General features: G+C 35.4%; 1 protein-coding gene across 1 annotated transcript; it reads right to left on the bottom strand.

Moving 5' to 3' along the window:
- Positions 1-1,821: 1,821 nt before the first annotated feature.
- On the bottom strand, positions 1,822-16,004 carry LOC112491016 (disease resistance protein RUN1). Its single transcript, XM_060815060.1, has 9 exons — positions 15,778-16,004; positions 15,304-15,404; positions 5,478-5,586; positions 4,494-4,836; positions 3,744-4,397; positions 3,378-3,653; positions 2,410-3,267; positions 2,185-2,312; positions 1,822-2,068 (listed from the first exon to the last, which is right to left on the bottom strand). The coding sequence occupies exons 1-9, from the start codon at positions 16,002-16,004 to the stop codon at positions 1,822-1,824; spliced, it is 2,943 nt and encodes a 980-aa protein (XP_060671043.1).
- Between the last annotated feature and the right edge of the window lie 1,685 nt (positions 16,005-17,689).

Below are 17,689 nucleotides of genomic sequence, written 5' to 3'. Positions count from 1 at the left end.
GCTTTTATTAATACTGGTTCCTGTGTTTTCCACGAGGGCCTCAAGGATTGCAGGACCTAACTGTTTGAATAGCTGCTTTCTTCCATTAAATCTTTTGATCATCAAGTTATGATTAGTCTTCATCGAACGCCAATTGGAAAACTCAAGGTCCTCATAGGGGTAATGGCTCCAATTTTACTTACTTATTGGACCAACTGAATATAGAAGAGGAGGTCAAAGGAGTTTGTTATCATCTTCATCCCTTACAAGGTGTACTCCACACCTAGAGATTATCTGGTTCCGAATAGAGCACGCATGTGGCAAATGAAAAGAACAGGGAGATAACGAAGGCACATATGACCTGGCTTTAGTGAAAGAATATGTCAGATAAGGGATGTCCTTGAATCTTGTTCAGTTCCAAAGGATGTTAATTGTAGTTTGCATGAACAATCATCATTCTTGTTGAAATGTAGTGTAAAACTGACAGTTTGGCAGACCAATTCAAAAGCTGCACAGACAATCACTCCTGCAATAGCACACACACACGCACATATATACATATATGTGTGCGTATTTAAGTATTGGTGTGTGTGGACATTAGGTGAGAGAATCACCAAGAAATTGTAGGATTTCTAGAGCTCTTTTAAGTGATTATTTGAGGGCTTAAAATTAGTGGAAAATAATTGGTTATACAAAAAAGAAATGGAAAAAACATTGGACCTCAAGATTTATCAACAGCACCCTTGAACAGTACCCATGAAAAATAAGTTAATAACTAAGAAACGAGAGAGAGAGAGAGAGAGAGAGAGAGAGAGAGAGAGAGAGAGAGAGAGAGAGAGAGAGAAGACGAAGAAGAAGACAGCATCCTTGAACAGTTCCCATGAACATTGTGTTAATAACTAAGAAGAGAGATATAGAAGAAGAGGAAGGGGAAAGAAACTCTAGAAACACATGCCTTCAAGGGTTCGAAGACCAAAACACTAGTTTATTAGGCAAACACAACATGTCCAATATAATGGAATAGTGTACTCTTGAAAAAGAACTCGATTACTTTCTACTATAATCAAAACTCAAAACATGTCCAATACAATGGAGTAGTGTACTCTTGAAAAAGAAACTATCCTTAAGAAAGTCAGACACAATCCGAAGTCATATAAGTGTTTACCCACTTGTTTAATAGGTGTAGCCTTATAAGAAACAGGTCTAAAGCACAGCAGCACTAAGAGATATTATATGGATACTTAGAATGCAAAAAAATAGCAGTACCAGAACGCAAAAGAGGATTTAAACCGCTCAACAACTAACCTTTCCATCTCTATTGAGAAAAGAGATTTTAACTTATTTTATTGAACTCTCCATAATTTTAAATCTGAGAACAAAACCATATTTCCGAAACTTCCAACAGGAGGTTTTATGAAATATAACTCTCATTGTACTAGATCGCGAAACTTATGCAAGTTACCTAAATACAATCCTAAAAGGACGTCTTAGTAACCAAAAAAAAAAAAAAAAAAAAAGAGAGAGGGAATGAGTGGATGCAATGGATAGTAGCCTTTCAAATAGATAGTAACTTTGACTAATCTATCCATATTTTGAGTCTAACATCTAACATAAATTCTTTCCCAAAGAGACTGGACAACTTTATTTTCTCAGCTTTTTGGCTTGGCTCTTATTCTGTCCTTCCACATGCATGCAGCAAAAACCTTTTCTTTTTTCTTTTGGTAAATACAATTCTTTCCTTTCGTCAATAGCGGTGTTTGTGTTTTCCACGAGGGTCTCAGAGGTTACTGGAGCTGACGGGTTTTGCTGCTCTTTTTCATTAAATCTTTCGATTCTCAAATGTCAAGGATTAGTGTCCAGTGGATCGAAAATGGCCTTATTGGGGTAATCACTCCAACTTCTCTTGCTTAATGGACTGGCAGGATACAGAGGAGGAGAAGGAGGACATGGGATTTTTTTCTCATCTCCATGCCATACAATGTGGAGTCCACACCTCGAGATAAACAAGTCTCTATTTGTGGACTGGGTTACACAGAATTTTGACAATGAGACCATATAGTTGTCACCAACCGTCCCGAATCGAGCAAACCTGTCATAAATATCACAAAAAGGGAAATACTTAAGGTACATCTGACCTGGCTTTACTTTAAAGATATATCTGAAAGGGGATACATATGAGCCTGATTTAGTTCCAAAGTTTGCTACTTGTAGCTGTAATAAACAAGCATCATTCGTGTCGAACCCACAGCAAAGCGTATAGAATCCCCTTCACACGCTTTGGCGAACCAGTGTGGAATATGACGTCCTGGACATTCAAATTGGAATTCAGAGTCCTTCAAGAAAACCATAGCAGTTAAATCAAATGGGATATCATTATATGTTGTTGATAAGATCAAATGAAGATAGAAAGAGAGGCAGAGAGAAACATACCTTACTCCGCATGATCTTGTCCAGGAAATTACCATAAGTCTCGAGCAAGGATTTGCAATTTCTTGCAGAAAAAAAGTCTAAATTTGGCGGAAGCTTTGGAATTTTCCTAAGGAATTCACAGTTGTCCAAATGAATGTACACAATATTTGAAAACCTCTTAAGAGATGGAAGGCTAACAATTTTGTTGCCACTTAGAAGCAAAAATTGAAGATTTTCAAATCCATTAGAAGGCATAAGGAAATCTGCTTCTGATAGATTGCAGGTATGAAGATCAACGGATTCTAATTTCTGGAAGGGCACGTTCAAACTGCTGCTATGAGGAAGCAACTCCAAACTTGGGAACATTTCATTCTTATTTGACAAGGAGATGTACCTCGGAAACTTAGAGAGTTGTGAGCAACCATGAAGATCAAAATTCTCAAGTTGATGCAGATTATAAATACTATGTGGAATATGCTCAAGTTTTTCACAAGAGGCCAAGTTCAAGAGTCTAAGCCTAACTAGTTTATCAATTGAGGAAGATAACTCTTTTATAGCAGTGCCAGATAAACAAAGTCTATCTAGAAGTTTCATTTCTACGTTAATATTGGGAAACCTCTCAATACTAAAGCAGTCTGTGAGATTTAGTGTTCCAAGATTCTCAGAGTGAAGACTGCTTGGAAGAATCCTGAGTTTATCACAAAACTGAAGGTCCAATATTCCCAGCCAATTGAGAGATCCAACAGAATCATGAATCTGAACTAAATTAGTACACTCCCCAGGGTACAAACTCTCGAGCTTTGGTGTTGTTGAAAGGTCAGGAATTTCGGTTAAGAACTTAGAGGAACTCAAGTTCACAACTTTCAAGTTTTCAAAATTCTGCATACAAAAAGAAAATACAGAAAAAAAGAAAAAACCTGTGCAAGTCAGCTTCCAAGAACATAACAATATAACTGTATAAGAAACAATGAGAAACATAGTAATTGTACCTTGAATCCTTCACCAAGTTTTTGAATATGGCTTTTAGGCATATTAAGTATGACAAGATGTTTGGGACCAGGATTGAGAGGTAAAGTGGGAAACTGATATCCAGGCCAATCAATGAATCTCAATCCAGTGGGAAGATATTCAATGGTTGTTGAAAGAATTACATTATGAAAAATAAGCAATCGTAGCCTTTTCATTTTCTTGAATGCTTTGGAACTCAGGTACAGAGTCTTTTGTTCAGTCAAGACCAACTTAATGCCTTCAATTGCATTCGTTCCCTAAATGGTTCAAAGCAAAGTGAATGATGCATCAAGAGATAAACAATAAAAAAGTGAAAATGAAAAAAAAGTCCAACTGACAACCCTTACCATGTTCTCCAAGAATACATGAAAAACATCCTCTGTTAACCATAATCTACTGCGTTTGCCAACTTCAGGAGATTCTTGGCGGACAATTTCCCAACCCACTTCTTGTATTAAATTATGCATTTTCACTTTTCGCTCCTCTACAGTAATGAGAGACATATCAATAAGAACTTCAATTCCGATGGTCGGACAGAGATTAAAGCACTCAAGTACTTTAATGACATAATCTCTGTCCTCACCAACAAAGAAACATGCAATATCAAGAAAGATAGTCTTTTCATTGTCCTGTAAAGCATCGAAACTTATCTTAAGTATTCCATAAACCTGCTTGTGGGGTTTCTTTTCTATATCCTTGATGGCACTCGTCCATTCCTGTTTGCTCCTACCGCATAGAAAGGAACCTAACACCACTAGCGCCAAAGGATTCCCATCAGCGTATTCTACAACACGCTGCGAGAGTTCTTGGTGACCTTCTGCTGGCTTGTTTCCTTTAAAAGCATTCCAGCTAAGAAGTTCAAGAGCTTTATCGTAATTAAATCCCTCAACCTCATATGTTGCATCAACTCTGTAAGTGGTTAATAAGTGCTTATTTCTAGTTGTTATGATAACTTTACTTGCTGGGCCAAACCAAGCATGCTCTCCAGCCAACGCCTCCAACTGGTCTAATCAATCCACATCATCAAGAATCAGAAGCACTTGTTTGTCACAAAGTCTATCCCTTATGATGTTGATGCCTCTATGTGTATTCCCAACCTTTAAGATTTGATCCCCCAACATGTCAAACAAAAGTGTTTCCTGTAACTGGACCAAACCACAATATTGCTGTGATGTTTCCCTAACATTTGCAAGGAAGCTAGAAACTTCAAAATCATCAGCAAATTTGTTGAAAACAACTTTGGCAATAGTTGTCTTGCCTATACCACCAGTTCCATGAATCCCTATCACTCGGACATCTTTCGCTCCAACATCTGCTAATGAACCCAAATGCTGTACACGTTCATCTATTCCAACTGGATATTTGGCAACATAAAGAGGTGTGCGGTTCACTTTGCTCAATGTTGCTTCCACAATTCTCTGGATTAACTCAGATTCATCTCTGCCAATGTACAAGACAATTTTAAGAGTTTATAATACACCAAACAAATTATTGATAAGCTAATTGTGACAAAGAGGTAAGCGGTCTATGTATTAAGAAAAAAAAGGCTTGTTGAAAATAGGTTTTAAATTGAAAATAAACACTGTCACTAAGTAGAAAATAAAATTTCAAAGTTATATTAAATTTTAGAATAAAATAAAAAAAAATCGAAAACTAGAAAATTAGAGAAGAAGAAAAATGATAGAAATTATATTATTAAAATAATAGTCTGAATTCCGAACGAAACATTAAATAGGTTTAGAATCTTATATCTAGAAATAAAGTTCTAATTTAACTATTAATAAAAAACTAAGTAAATATTGAAAAAAACTAAACAAATACAAAAACAGGAAACTGAGCAAATAATCATAATAAAATTTTAAAAATAAATTCAAAAAAGCAAGAAAAATCCCATGGCTACCACAGAGCTTAAATATGTATGGCGAATTTGATTTGGTCAGATAGCTAAGGTTAAAATTATGTTTTATTTTCCATATATTCCTAAAATAAATCAGTATTTTTGGGATTCTGTGGTACATTTGTCTTGCCTCTACCACCAGTTCCGTGAATCCCTATCACTCTCACCTCATTTGCTGTAATACCTGCTAATGATCCCAGATACTGTACATGGGGCATCTATTCCAACTGGATATTTGGCAAAATCAAGAGTTATATGCGTTTCACGCTGCTCAATGTTGCTTCCACAATTCTCTGGATTAATTCAGATTCATCTCTACCAATATAGAAGATACTTTAAGAATTTATAACATACAATATGAATTATTAATATGGTAATTGTGACAAAGAGGTAAGTGGTCTTATGTATAAAGCCCCCCCTCCACCCCCCCCCCCCAAAAAAAAGAGAGAGAGAGAGAGAGAAAGAAGGGGTCAGGTAGCTAAGATTAAGATTAAGTGTTATTTTTCATATATTCCTGAAATAAGTCAGTATCTTCTGGATTCTGAAGTCTTAAAATTTTGGCTTATCATTTTATTAATGATCTAAAGAGAATATAAAACACAAAATCTAATTAAGTGGGGGTAATAGGGAGATAAGGTCCACTATCTTCCCCCCAAATACCCATCATGTATTTGAAGAAAGGAATTGAGAATTAACTTTGGCTAGATAAGAAAAATACTTTTCACTTAGATGATGCCATCCAGACAGATTGCCAGCTTTCGTCAAAGCAATCTTCCACTTGGGTAGCCTTTCCTTGTACTTACTACTGGTAATGGAATCATGAGGAGTGTCATATGAAAGCATGGCATCTCCAAAACTGCCAGTCTGATTTCTTATATGGGAAGACTCTACATAGAGAAAGATTGGCCAAACCAACTGTCCAAGTGATTCTCGACAATCCAAGATCTTGACAAGCTCATCCAAACACCATGCAGAGGATGCATAGTTTTTGGAGAAGATAACAATGGATATTTTGGATTCTTGAATTGCATCGATGAGTGAGATGTTGAATTAAATTAATATTTGTGGACTTGGCATAATCAATTACTCATTTACAGGGCCTATTTATGCCATTAATGGGACTGACTTATTTTATTATTTTGTAGTAGGGCCCCTGGTCACACACTCTCTATAACACTCCAGTTGGCCCATTGGACTGGAGGACCAACTCTCTTTATAAGCCCATTGACTTATCCATATTTTTCTTAGTATAATTATATTATCAAATTATTATTATTTTATGTGTGTCAAAATTAATGGATAAGTCTGACTTGCAGAGACTATTTAAAGGGTCTAGGGAAAGTAAACATGGGAGATACCATACAGTAAATTTTGAGATTAGGGTTTTCAAAAAGCTGAGAGTGGTTTGAGAGTAGTGTGTCCATAGGCACTACTTTACGTTGTTTCTATTTTGCAGGATTAAAGATCTAATTTATCAATGGCTGCGTTTGGAGGTTAGTAATTTATGATCTATGAAATTTATTATGTATATTTAGATCCATAAAATCTAACAATTGGTATCAGAGCACATGGTTAATATGCATAGTAAATTTCTTTGTAGTTTATCACAGTTAGCATGTGAATATTGATCTATGTTTTGGCCATTATTATCAGTGTTCTAGATATATATATATATATATATATATACGTTGCTTTACATTAATTCTTCTTTTCTTTTTTCTTTTTTTTTTTTGAATTGTGTACATATGTAAATTTTGAGATTCAAGATTATGTATTCTATTAAACATATTTACGTATATATATATATATACTCATGGTCGTTTTTTGTTTGTTCTAAAAAAATAAAATAAAAAAAATAAAAAAAACTGGGTTTTCGGCGATTGAATTTCACATGCTCGGGTGTTATAATTTTCTGGGTTTTGGACCAAATTGATTTGGGGAAAAAGTTTCCCAAGAATACACGAAACAAACGGCACCAATTTTGCCTAAAATTTGCTTGAATTTCTTGTGTTTCCATGGGTGTTTGTTTATGTTTTGGCCGAATATAAACCTTGCTTGGATGTTTATTTTGGGTTGATTTTGAATCAAATTTATTTGTGGGAAACATTGCCCAAGGGAAGACGAAACTAACGCCGTCGGTATCGTCGGAAAAGGTGGCCAGAACGGTGAGATATGGCCGGGTAAGAATAGCGGGTCGCGTGACCCGTTTGGACTGGAACCGGGTCACCCGTGACCCCGTTGGCTGAAGAAGAAGAGAGAAACGACATGTCGTTTTGGGTGACTGCTGACGTCATCTGCTGACGTCAGTACGACACGTCGTTTGCTGATTTCAGCAGGCCAAAAAAAAAAAAAACCTTTTTTTTTAATCGATTTATTTGTTGTTTATTTATTAATTAATTTAGTGATTCAATTGTTCAATTTATTTATTTATTGTTTGTTTATTTGTTTAATTATCACATTCCAATTTTATTAAATTAAATTAAATATTTGTGATTAGAAAATTGGATTGTGTGAGCTTACCCAAAGAGGCTTTGTGCCTAGTTGGTATAGTAGTGTGGAATTTTAGGTACTCACCTGTCGTGAGACTTATTTTATCTGCATTATGTGTACCAATGTAATGTATATTGGCATAGTGGATGGGATATTTTATATTTGCCTATTTCATGAAATTGCCAATATGTTATTTTTCTCCCACTTATTAACCAGGGTCTATACGGGTAATTAAGCTACCCTGTCGGTAGTTCTAGTTGCTTTGTATGACGCCTGGAATGGCAGTGGAAGTTAATTAAATGCCATGTATTGCAGGTTCTGAGTTGCCCTGTCGGTGATTCAGTTCAATGCATTTGATTGTGGTTACTTGGTTGACTGTCCCTGGCCCGCGTAAGGGTATCTTTAGTGTTACAAAGACCCTAAGCGATATTTATGTTTGTGTTTTTGTGTTGAGGGGCTGGAAAATAGTAATTGAATTGTCTTAAATTTTTGAATGTCTTGTTGTTTACTATTTTTACAGCTAGTAGCACCCCAAACCTTCTGCCCATGACTGTCATGATGAAATTGGATGGGACAAATTATCAGAAATGGAAGAAAACCTTAGTTATGAATTTGACTTCATGAAATTGGATTTAGCTTTGGAGATAGATCCACCAGAGATACCGACTGATGAGAGTACTGCAGTAGCTAAGAAACTTTATGAAGATTGGAAACACTCTAATAAGTGCTGTATGATGATGATGGAGAATTACATGGATGAGGCCATATATGCTAGTATTCCTAAAGTGGATACTGCAAAGGGACTTCTTGAGGAGATAGGAAAGAAGTTTATCAAGTTTGATATGAATGAGAAGCATCATTATTTGGACCTATTGAACAATACCAAGTATGATGGTATTAAAGGAGTAAGGGACCATATTATGCTACTTTCCTCCTATTATAATAAGCTGAAGGACCTTAAGATGGACATTGGAGAGGAGTTTTTGACCTATTCTATAATGAGGAGTCTTCCATCACAGTTTGATAATATAATGTCGAGTTTGAATACTAAGAAAGAAGGTTGTAGTACTAAGAAAGAAGGTTGTAGTTTGGAGGAATTGACTACTATCCTTGTTAAGGAAGAGGATGATATTAAATTAAGTAAGTCTAGGTCTGTTGCTATGGTTTCACATCAGGTAGATGAGTCCAAGAAGTTTTTCCAAAAGAAGAGACAAGGATTCAAGCCAGGACAAGGTTTCAAGCCTGTGCAGGGTTTTAACCCCAATAGGAAGAAGTTTTCTGGTATAAAGCCTAAAGGGTCGAAGGATGGTGGTTTTCAGATTAGAGAAAGGAAAGAGTACTTCAATGGAAGGTGTGGATACTGCAATAAAGTTGGGTACAAGAAGATAGACTGTTGGACCTTAAAGGGAAAGCAAGAGAAGAAATGTAATATTTTAATGATTGAGACCAATATTATTGATGTGCCTATGAATTCTTGGTGGTTAGATACTGGAGCAACAATTCATGTTACTAATTCATTGCAGGGGATGATAAGCCGAAGGGGCCCAACCAATCTTGAGCAGCATGTTTATATGGGAGATAGCTCAAGAGTGAAGGTGGACATTGTGGGAACAATCAAGTTGAAGCTTGCCACTGGATACGCTTTGGAGTTGCAAGAAGTTTCTTATGTACCTTCAATAAGAAGAAAGTTATCTATTTCTGTTTTGGATAGTCAAGGTTATAGTTTTTTGTTTGGAAATAACAAAGGTAAATTATTTAAGGATGGTAAAGTTATTGGTTTTGGAACTTTATGTGGCAATTTATATAAGCTTGATTTATTTAATAATGGTCTCAATTTCTCTGTTAATTCTATTGTTGCTTCCAAACGCCCAAGAGTTAATGACAATTCCTCAATGTTATGGCATAAACGTTTGGGACATATTTCTAGGCACAGAATGGAAAGGTTAGTGAAGGATGGAATACTTCCTAATCTTGATTTCTCTGATCTGTTGACTTGTGTTGAATGTGTGAAAGGGAAGTTAACTGCCAAGGTAAGAAAGGATAAGTTAGCTAGGTGTGGAGATGTTTTGGAGTTAATCCACACTGACATATATGGACCTTTTACACTAACTGCTTTGGGTGGTTATAGATATTTTATTACCTTCATTGACGATTACTCTCGTTATGGACATGTTGAGCTTATTCGTGAAAAGTCAGATTCTTTAGTTTCCTTTAAAGAGTTTAAGGTAACGATGGAGCTTTAAAAGAATAAGAAAATAAAAGGTGTAAGGTTTGATAGAGGTGGTGAGTTTTATGGTAGATATGATGAAACTGAAAGGAACCCAGGGCCTTTTGCTATTTATTTGCGTGAGTGTGGCATTGATGTGCAATATACGATGCTTGGTACACCTCAGCAAAATGGCATAGCTGAGAGAAGGAATAGAACTTTGTTGGATATGGTGCGGTCTATGTTGGCAAATTCTAGGTTGCCAGATTATTTGTGGGGAGAGGCTTTAAGGACGGCGACTTATATTTTGAATCAAGTTCCAAGTAAGTCTGTTCCTAAGACACCTTTTGAGTTGTGGTCAGGAAGAAAGCCTAATTTGCACCATTTTCGAATATGGGGTTGCAAAGCTAAAGTAAGGATTTATAATCCCCAAATTAAGAAGTTGGATCCTAAAACCATTAGTGGATATTTTGTTGGCTATTAGGATCTAGGGGTTCAAGATTCTTTTGTCCTTCTCACACCACCAGGATCGTGGAATCAGACATGGCCATTTATTTTGAAGATGATTTTGAGTTTGGTGATAGTAATGGTCCAAGGGAATCTCAATTTAGAGAAGAAAGTGTTTTCATTCCCAGTATAGTTGTTCCTGATAGAGATATTGTTGATCCAGTAGTTGATGAACCAGTAGTTGGTCAGAATGAACTCATTGTTGAAGAGCAGGATATTCCAGCTATTGCAGATGCTGATGTACCTTTGAGGAGGTCACAAAGGACTAGGAGATCAGCTATTCCTGATGACTATGAGGTTTACTTGCAGGAGCATGAGTTTGACATAAGTGATGATTCAGATCCAGTCACTTATGAGGAAGCCATAAGCAGTTCAAACTCAAATTTTTGGTTGGATGCAATGGAAGATGAAATGAAATCCATGGCATCAAATGGAGTATGGGATTTGGTTGAGTTACCAGAGGGTAGCAAGCCTATTGGGTGCAAATGGATCTTTAAGACTAAAAAGGACTCCAATGGTCAAGTGGAGAGGTATAAGGCTAGACTTGTAGCTAAAGGGTTTAGCCAGAAGGAAGGAATTGATTATACAGAGACTTTGTCTCCTGTATCCACAAAGGATTCTTTTAGAATTATTATGGCGATTGTGGCGCATTATGACCTGGAGTTGCATCAGATGGATGTCAGAACTGCTTTTCTGAATGGTGATTTATATGAGGATGTATATATGGTTCAACCAGTTGGTTTCCAACAAACGGGGAATGGTAATTTGGTTTGTAAGCTTAAGAAATCTATTTATGGTTTTAAGCAAGCTTCAAGACAATGGTATCTTAAGTTTGATGAGGTTGTCACCTAAAATGGCTTTAAGGAGAATGTTGTTGATAGATGCATATATATGAAGGTTAGTGGGAGCAGTTTTATATTTCTGGTGTTGTATGTTGATGACATACTTTTGGCTACTAATGACACTGACCTATTAGCTGAGACAAAGCAGATGTTGTGCAACCATTTTGATATGAAAGATCTTGGTGAGGCTTCTTTTGTTTTGGGCATCAAGATTGTTCGAGATAGGACTAATTATGTAGTGCAATTGTCTTAGAGAGCTTATATTGATAGAATTCTTAAGAGATTTGATATGCATAATTGTTCTCCTGGAAGTGTACCGGTTACGAAAGGTGAAAAGTTTTCTAAAGATCAGTGTCCTAAGAATGATAGAGAAAGGATGGCAATGAAGAATGTTCGCTATTCTTCAGCAGTAGGTAGTTTGATGTATGCTCAAGTATGTACACGGCCTGATATAGCTTTTGCTGTGGGTGTGCTTGGTAGATTTATGAGCAATCCTGGTCCTATTCATTACCAAGCAGTTAAGAAGGCCTTTAGGTATCTTCAGGGTACTAAAGATCATATGTTGACATATCGTCGCACCAACTCTCTTGAAGTAGTGGGTTATAGTGATGCATACTATAAAGGTTGTGTGGATGATAAGAAATCTACCACTGGTTATATATTTATCATGGCAGGAGGTGTTGTGTCTTGGCGGAGTGCCAAGCAGTCAGTGACAGCATCCTCGACTATGGAGGCAGAATATGTGGCGTGTTATGAGGCTACCCGTCATGCAGTTTGGCTATGGAATTTTATCTGTGATTTAGGAGTAGTTGACTCCATTGAGAGGCCTATTATGATGTATTGTGATAATACTGCAGCGGTGTCTTTCTCCAATAATTTAAAAGGTACTCCTGGTGCGAAGTATATTGATGTGAAATATTTTATGGTAAAGGAGAAAGTTGAAAAGGGTCTCATTACTGTTGTTCACACGCCGACTTATAGCATGGTGGCAGATCCACTGACCAAGGCTTTACCGGTAGGCATATTTGAGGAGCATGTGTCCCGTATGGGATTGTTAGGCAGTTGAGACTGCTGTGGGTCAGTGGGAGTTTGTTATGTTTTCTGTAGTAATATCCATGTTGAGTATTATTTATTTCTTTGAATATTTTAATACATTGATGTATGTGGATCATTATTTATTTATGAGATGATTTATTACACATATTATTGCTCCTTATATTTACAGGCCTGTTGAGACTATTAGTCTATGTATATGTGTATGTTGATCCACAAGTGCCATGGTGAATCCCTACTACCTAGTTTGGGTATATTATTGTATCCTGTCGATACACAATGTGCTTGAATGAAATGGTTTTTGTGTGTTGGGGGATTGCACATGGTTAGGTAAATCTCTACTACCTAGACTGAGTTTATGGCATGCAAAGTGCTCAGTTGAAATGTTATCATGTTTTAGGAGATTTACTGAGAGAATCTCTACTGCCTAGTCTAGTATATTGTTGTGCCCTGTTGGTATATTATATATTTGGATGAAATGGCATTATGGTTCGGGAGATTCTATAGTAAGTGAGTTTGGATTTTATATGATGATGATTATGCAGTCCAAATGAGAGAATGTTGAATTAAATTAATATTTGTGGACTTGGTATAATTAATTACTCACTTACAGGGCCTATTTATGCCATTAATGGGACTAGCTTATTTTATTATTTTGTAGTAGGGCCCTTGATCACATACTATCTATAAGACGCCAGTTGGCCCATTGGACTGGAGGACTAACTCTCTTTATAAGCCCATTGACTTATCCATATTTTTCTTAGTATAATTATATTATCAAATTATTATTATTTTATGTGTGTCAAAATTAATGGATAAGTCTGACTTGCAAAGACTATTTAAAGGGTCTAGGGCAAGCAAACATGGGAGATACCATACAGTAAATTTTGAGATTAGGGCTTTCAAAAAGTTGAGAGTGGTTTGAGAGTAGTGTGTCCATAGGCACTACTTTATGTTGTTTCTATTTTGCAGGATTAAAGATCTAATTTATCAATGGCTGCGTTTGGAGATTAGTAATTTATGATCTATGAAATTTATTATGTATATTTAGATCCATAAAATCTAACATGAGAGTGATATTTCTTCTCTCCTTATAAGCTGTTTGTCTATGAAGGTTCCGATTCCTCTCTCATGCAAAGCTCGGTTAAGATGGCAAGTGAAATTGTTTTGAGTATCCTCACCTCTGAAACTCAAGAAAACATCATATTTCAGACGTTTAGGGGCTGAAGAAGAAGAAGCATAGGAGGTCAAGGTCGTCAGGGCCATAGAAAATGTGTTACAAATGGTTTTCAGGGGTACTGCTCACTGCCTCTGCAGCTTCCTTTTTTTTTTTTTTTTTGGTTCTTCGTTTTTTGCAAGTGCGGAGAGAATATCAAAATCACATACATACAACTCTGTGTATTTCACAGTTAATTAAATAAAGGTTGATCCAGTGATATATCCATCACATCCACCGATTCGCCACGCCCCCTCCAGAAAAGTTATTGTAATCCTTCTTGACAAAAGAAAAAATCTTGTGTATCTCATGTAACCACAAGGGCAAGGAGATGATTGTAATTCATATAAATATAAAGTGTTTTTAGACTAGCTCAAAAGAATCAACCGTGTTAGTGGTGACACCACTTTCTATTAATTAATCTTCTGCACATGACCGACTTTTTAAAATGGGATGGGTAGGTTCATTGTAATTGACGTAAAGAATCTGATTAGTCTTTCGTTCAAATTGAATAGCCCTTATTTTATTCATCTATTTTCTTTGTAATCCCTACTAATGATAAGCTTTTACAAAGAAGGGGATCCTTTGTCATTTCTTGGTAGTTTCCATGTAGGCTAAATATATATTTATATATATATATATGTGTGTGTAAATATATGGAAATCATGTATAGTCTTTCGTTGAAATTGAATAGCCTTTATTCTATTCATCTATTTTCTTTATTGTCCCAATTAGTGATAAGCTTTTATGAAGAAGGGGATCCCTTGCCATTTCTTGGTTTGTTAGTTTTCATGTAGGCTATATATATATATACATATATTGAAATCATGTATTCTCAATGGTTTTACTGATAGATCTGAATACAACTTTATTTAATTAATCTTTCGTTGAAATTAAATAGCCCTTATTTTATTCATCTATTTTCTTTAAGGTCCTAATTAGTGATAAGCTTTTATAAAGAAGGGGATCCCTTGCCATTTCTTAGTTGTTTACATGTTGGCTACATATATATATGTATATATATTTGAAAATCATGTATTCTCAATGGTTTTACCGTTAGATCTCCATACAACTTTATCAAAATATATATATATATATACATATATATATATGTATATAAATGAATACAGTTAAAACAAGCCTTACCTACAAGACAACCGTTGTATCACATCACTTGGGCAAATAACATAGAATCATAATCTTGTGGTATATTAAATTTAAAGTAAAACATGTTGACTCTACAAAGTAATTGTTAAGTAGTTTGTAGTTTTATTATGAATGACATTATGTTCTTCAAATAACGGTAGAATATAAATTCCGATCCAATGTCATTCTTGTTTGTGAACTTTGCCATGGCCAAGTGAAAGAATAATCATCCATTTACCAAAAGCTTATGATCAAAATTCACAGTAAACTAGTTACTCAAATGTCTTAAAAAGCGAGTACCTAAGGCTAGCCGTTGGCATAAATCACAAGGAAATGAGGTCTTTGCCTTCCAAATATAAAATTAAAATATTATATAATATTAGTATACGTTAAATTATTAAAAATAAGTATAAAAGTAAAAAATAAACAAGAGAACTCGCAGAATCTCACTTAAGTCATGCCATAGTTGAAACATATAATAAGATAATTCTGAAGATCATCCCTATCACTCGGACATTATTTTCTCCAATATTTTGCTAATGAATTGCACGGGCGTCTATTCCAACTGGATATTTGGCAACATAAAGAGTTGTGCGGTTCACTCTGCTCAATGTTGCTTCCACAATTCTCTGGATTAGCTCAGATTCGTCTCTGCCAATATGCAACAGAATTTTAAGAGTTGAAAATATGTAGAACAAATTATTTGTAAGGTAATTGCGACAAAACGGTAAGTGGTCCATGTATAAAGAAAAAAAAGGCTCACTGTGCAAGGCAAATTTGATCTGGTCAGGTCGCTAAGGTTAAGTTTTATTTTGCATATACTCCTGAAATAAATCATTATCTTCCGGATTTCGCGGCCTGAAGTTTTGGGTGGATGATCTATAGAGAATATAAAACATAAAATCTAATTAAATGGGGGGAGTAGAGAGATAAGATCAACTATCCGTCCCCAATTCAACTATACCTATCATGTACTTGAACCCAAGTGAATTGTGAATAACTTTGGATAAATAAGAACACATACCCTTCATTGAAATACCATACAGATAGATTGCCAGCTTTCCTCAAAGCAATCTTCCATTTGAACAGCTTTTCCTTGTACTTGCTATTATTAGTGGAATCATGAGGAGCTTCATATAAAAGCAAGGCATCTCCAAAACGGCCTGTCTCATTTCTTACGTGGGAAGGCTCTACATTGAGAAAGATTGGCCAAACCAACTGTCCAAGTGATTCTTGACGGTCCAAGATCATGACAAGCTCATCCAAACACCATGCAGGAGATGTATAGTTTTTGGAGAAGATAACAATGGATATTTTAGATTCTTGAATTGCATTAATGAGTGAGGGCGATATTTCTTCTCCCCTTGTGAGCTGGTTGTCTATGAAAGTTTAGATTCCTCTCTGATGCAAAGCTTGGTTAAGATGGGAAGTGAAACTGTTGCAAGTATCCTCACCTTTGAAAGTCAAGAAAATATCATATTTCAGAATTTGAGGGGTGGAAGAAGAAGAAGAATAGGAGGTCAAGGTCGTCTTGGCCCTAGAAAATTTATTACAATTGGCTTGCAAGGGTACTGCTCATTTGCAAGTGCAGAGAGAATATGATTATTATAATATTTATCTACTTTCTTTTGTTTTAACTAAATAGATTTGAACTGTCATTTCTTTTATTTTACGTACAATTCTTGTATTAATTTTTTTCTTTTTTTGTTTTTTTTTTTATTTCCTAATTTGTAATTTTTTTTCCAAGGAGTATGATTTATGTTTAAGTTTTTTTTTTTTTTTCTTTTACACACACACACACACATATATATATATATATATAAATTTGTAATCAGTCTACTACGATTACCGAAATTTAACTAAATCATTGAAAGCATATTTTTCCTTCAAAAAGATTTGAGGAATTTTTTTTTAAAAAAAGAAGAAGATGTTTTTAATCTTTTTTAATTTAAAGAATATCCTTATTACTTTAATTTTATACAATGAACATTGTTCTAAAAAGTTTTTTTTTTTTAAGTCAGCCATTGGTATATGTACGCACACACACACACACACATATATATATACATGAAAATGTTTATATGTATATATATCTGGTGGTCTACTTAAGTAAAACACGTTGACCTGACTCCACAGAGTAATTGTTTTTTAATTTTTAGTTATTTATTTATTTATCGATTTTTTGTCAGAACGATCGGCGTTTAGAATAATGTATTATATTAAATTTCTTTCAACTTTCCCATCGGCCCCTAATTTATTTTTTCGTGCAACTACATCCCTCAACTATCAGTGAATAGTGCAAAAAGACATTTTCATCTCATCAATCTGATATCACTCTTGTTGGTGAACTTTGTCAAGGCCAAGTGAAAAGAATAATAAATAGGAATCGATCATCCACTTGCAACAACATTATGATCAGGATTCACAGTAAACTAGTTGCTCGATGTTTTAAAGGGCAAATAAGGCCAGCTGTTGGTATAAAATCTCAAGGCACTGAGGTCTTTGCCTTCCAAGTATAAAATTAAATTATTATATTATAGAAAATATAAACTATACGTAAAATTATTTAAAATAAGTATGAAACTAATAATTAAACAAGAAGAACTCTGCAGAATCTCACAACAAGTCATGCCATAGTTGAAAAACATAATAAGATAATTCTTGTGAAGTCCAGCCGCAGCACCACTGCACTGACAGTGTGAAGACTGCACAGCCACCATCTTTGACAATGGCCATTGCTGCATTTAACACCGAAAATGGATTGTTCAACAATTGTGGGCTACTGTCAGAATATGTTTAAGATTGTGGCCATGCAACCGACTTTGTAAGCCTATAAATAGGCTCCATCCCGTTGCATGCAAGGAAGCCAAGAGAGCAAGCTCAATATCATTCCAAGTGAGGAGTATTGAGAGTAAACTCCGAGAGAGAGAGTGTTT

Source organism: Ziziphus jujuba, chromosome 2, assembly GCF_031755915.1.
Source record: "Ziziphus jujuba cultivar Dongzao chromosome 2, ASM3175591v1".
In the NCBI taxonomy this organism is placed as follows: Eukaryota; Viridiplantae; Streptophyta; class Magnoliopsida; order Rosales; family Rhamnaceae; genus Ziziphus; species Ziziphus jujuba.
The sequence above is the reverse complement of the archived record's forward strand: the minus strand, read 5'-3'. Positions and strand labels throughout refer to the sequence as shown.

Excerpts from the sequence above, each read along its gene's own strand:
- LOC112491016 (XM_060815060.1), bottom strand. The coding sequence starts at position 16,004 with ATGATCTTGGACCGTCAAGAATCACTTGGACAGTTGGTTTGGCCAATC. Across the intron at positions 4,398-4,493 it reads TGGGGGATCAAATCTTAAAG|TTGGAGGCGTTGGCTGGAGA; the intron begins GTTGGGAATACA and ends TGATTAGACCAG. Across the intron at positions 3,654-3,743 it reads ATGTATTCTTGGAGAACATG|GGAACGAATGCAATTGAAGG; the intron begins GTAAGGGTTGTC and ends TGAACCATTTAG.